This window comes from Priapulus caudatus, unplaced genomic scaffold, assembly GCF_000485595.1.
Source record: "Priapulus caudatus unplaced genomic scaffold, Priapulus_caudatus-5.0.1 Scaffold1670, whole genome shotgun sequence".
Taxonomy (NCBI): domain Eukaryota; kingdom Metazoa; phylum Priapulida; class Priapulimorpha; order Priapulimorphida; family Priapulidae; genus Priapulus; species Priapulus caudatus.
In genome coordinates, this window is record NW_014578731.1 from 15,197 (window position 1) to 17,224 (window position 2,028).

General features: G+C 41.4%; 1 protein-coding gene across 1 annotated transcript in view; it reads right to left on the minus strand.

The window, feature by feature from the left end:
• The window catches only part of LOC106817299 (deubiquitinating protein VCIP135-like), a 29,700-nt gene that overhangs the window by 10,067 nt on the left and 17,605 nt on the right, over window positions 1-2,028 (minus strand). Inside the window, exons 11-12 of the mRNA XM_014821962.1 lie at window positions 1,075-1,282; window positions 448-669 (exon numbers count right to left, since the gene is read on the minus strand). Coding sequence (XP_014677448.1) covers window positions 448-669; window positions 1,075-1,282 — 430 coding nt within the window. The remainder of the gene's footprint in view (window positions 1-447; window positions 670-1,074; window positions 1,283-2,028) is intronic.

Below are 2,028 nucleotides of genomic sequence, written 5' to 3' on the forward strand. Positions count from 1 at the left end.
TTAAGCCCGTCGCACACGTGAATAATTTTACTCAAGTAAAATGATGCATGCGTCAAAATATCACGTGTGCGCCGGATTTTCGTTGAGTTTTCTGACGCATGCATCAAGAAACTCAATATCAAACATGATTGATAATTTTTGACTCATGCGTTAAAATACTCAACGTGTGCGCGCTGGCTGCGTAAATTTACTCAACACTGGTACTCACAGCGCATGCGTTTAAAACATTGTGCGCCCAGTATTCGCTGCGCACAGTCACGTGATCTGCATTACAACTCATAATTTGAGTAATTATACTGACGTGTGCGGCAGATGCTGAAAATATTTCGCGTAAGTATTTTGACGCATGCATCATTTTAATTGAGTCAAATTACTCACGTGTGCGCCGGGCTTACGCTAACGACGAGACAAAAATAAAAAAAGAGAAAGAAAGAACTTAATAAGAACCTAGTGAAGAAGAAGGCGTGTTAGAGGCTGCAGGCGGCGGCGCTGCTGCTGCTGCTGCTGCTGCTGCAGATAACTCACTCTCCTTCTGTTGGTCTAACCCCTTGAGGAACTCGTCGTCCGACTGGTCGTGTATGTCTGCCTTGAAGTTACTCCATACTGCCTTCTGCCTCTCCACCGCTGCCTCCACCTGCGGCCCCTGCGCCATGGCAACGGCGGCCATGTCTAAACAAACGCAAATCAGTTGATGTAAAATCCGTTTATGGAGTGGGCCGTGGATTGGCCAGTATTAGTTGTGGAAATATATTTCTGAGGAAGTAGGTACACATTACCCTAGGAAAGAGAAGAGGAAGAAGATGAAGGGAAAGAAGGAAAAAACAAGACAAAGAAGATCAAAAAGAAAATGAAGAAGAAGTCGAAGAAGATGAAGAAGGAAAAGAAAAAGAAAATAAAGAAGTAGAATAAGAAAAAAAAAAGAAAAAAAAAAGAGGAACAACAACAACAACATCATCAACAATGCCCCTCCTCCCTCCCCTCCTCCCCCGCGCGCACGCTCACCTTCTCCCTCCCCTCCTCCCCCGCGCACACGCTCACCTTCTCCCTCCCCTCCTCCCCCGCGCACACGCTCACCTTTTGAAGGATCTGGCCTCATCGTCACGGACAGCTTCTCCCCATGTTCGAGCGCGACCGGTTCGTTCTCCCTCCCTTCCTCCACGCGAAGCTCCTTGAGAGGGTAGCCACACCGGATCAGCTGCCTCTCCCGGGGGATGCCCAGCGCGTCGGCGATCTGCTGCTGCAGCTGCGCGAAGGTCGTAGTCAAGGTCAGGTTCAAGGTGACCTGGAAAACGCGAGCACGCACTTTTAGTTATTAACAGTTAGTATAGTTTTAGTAATGAAAGGGATACTAGACTCTAGAATTTTACTGCATACAACTGTACTTACTGTATAACTAAACAGGTATAGTATCTTCATGCAAAATTCATGGAAAAGGCAAGCATGCCTAATTTCAGTAATTGACAGTTATTGTATTTTAACAGCTTAGCACTATTGCATCTGTTAGATTTTATACTTCGTGGACGAAAGAATCGTTTTGAATACTACGTGTACTTGCATTTGAATGATTTTCAATGATGATTTATTTAATAATAACAACAATAATAATCATAAAAAATAGAATTACAGTAATAAACAGTATAACCAGTATGAACAGTAATAATGTAATAGAAAAACAATCAAGTACTACACATTAGGACAGTGACTGCCATCTATTCAACCTGATTTGCCTACTCAATCATTATGACCATGTATTTGTATTTGATATGTAATCGATGCCACTATAGTCTGTTATTATTATGTTATTGTTTATAACTCATAATGTATTTGTATTTGATCTGTAATCGATGCCACTATAGTCTGTTATTATTATGTATTGTTTATAACTCATAATGTACTTGTATTTGATATGTAATCGATGCCACTAGAGTCTGTTATTATTATGTATTGTTTATAACTCATAATGTACTTGTATTTGATCTGTAACCGATGCCACTACAGTCTGTTATTATTATGTTATTGTTTATAACT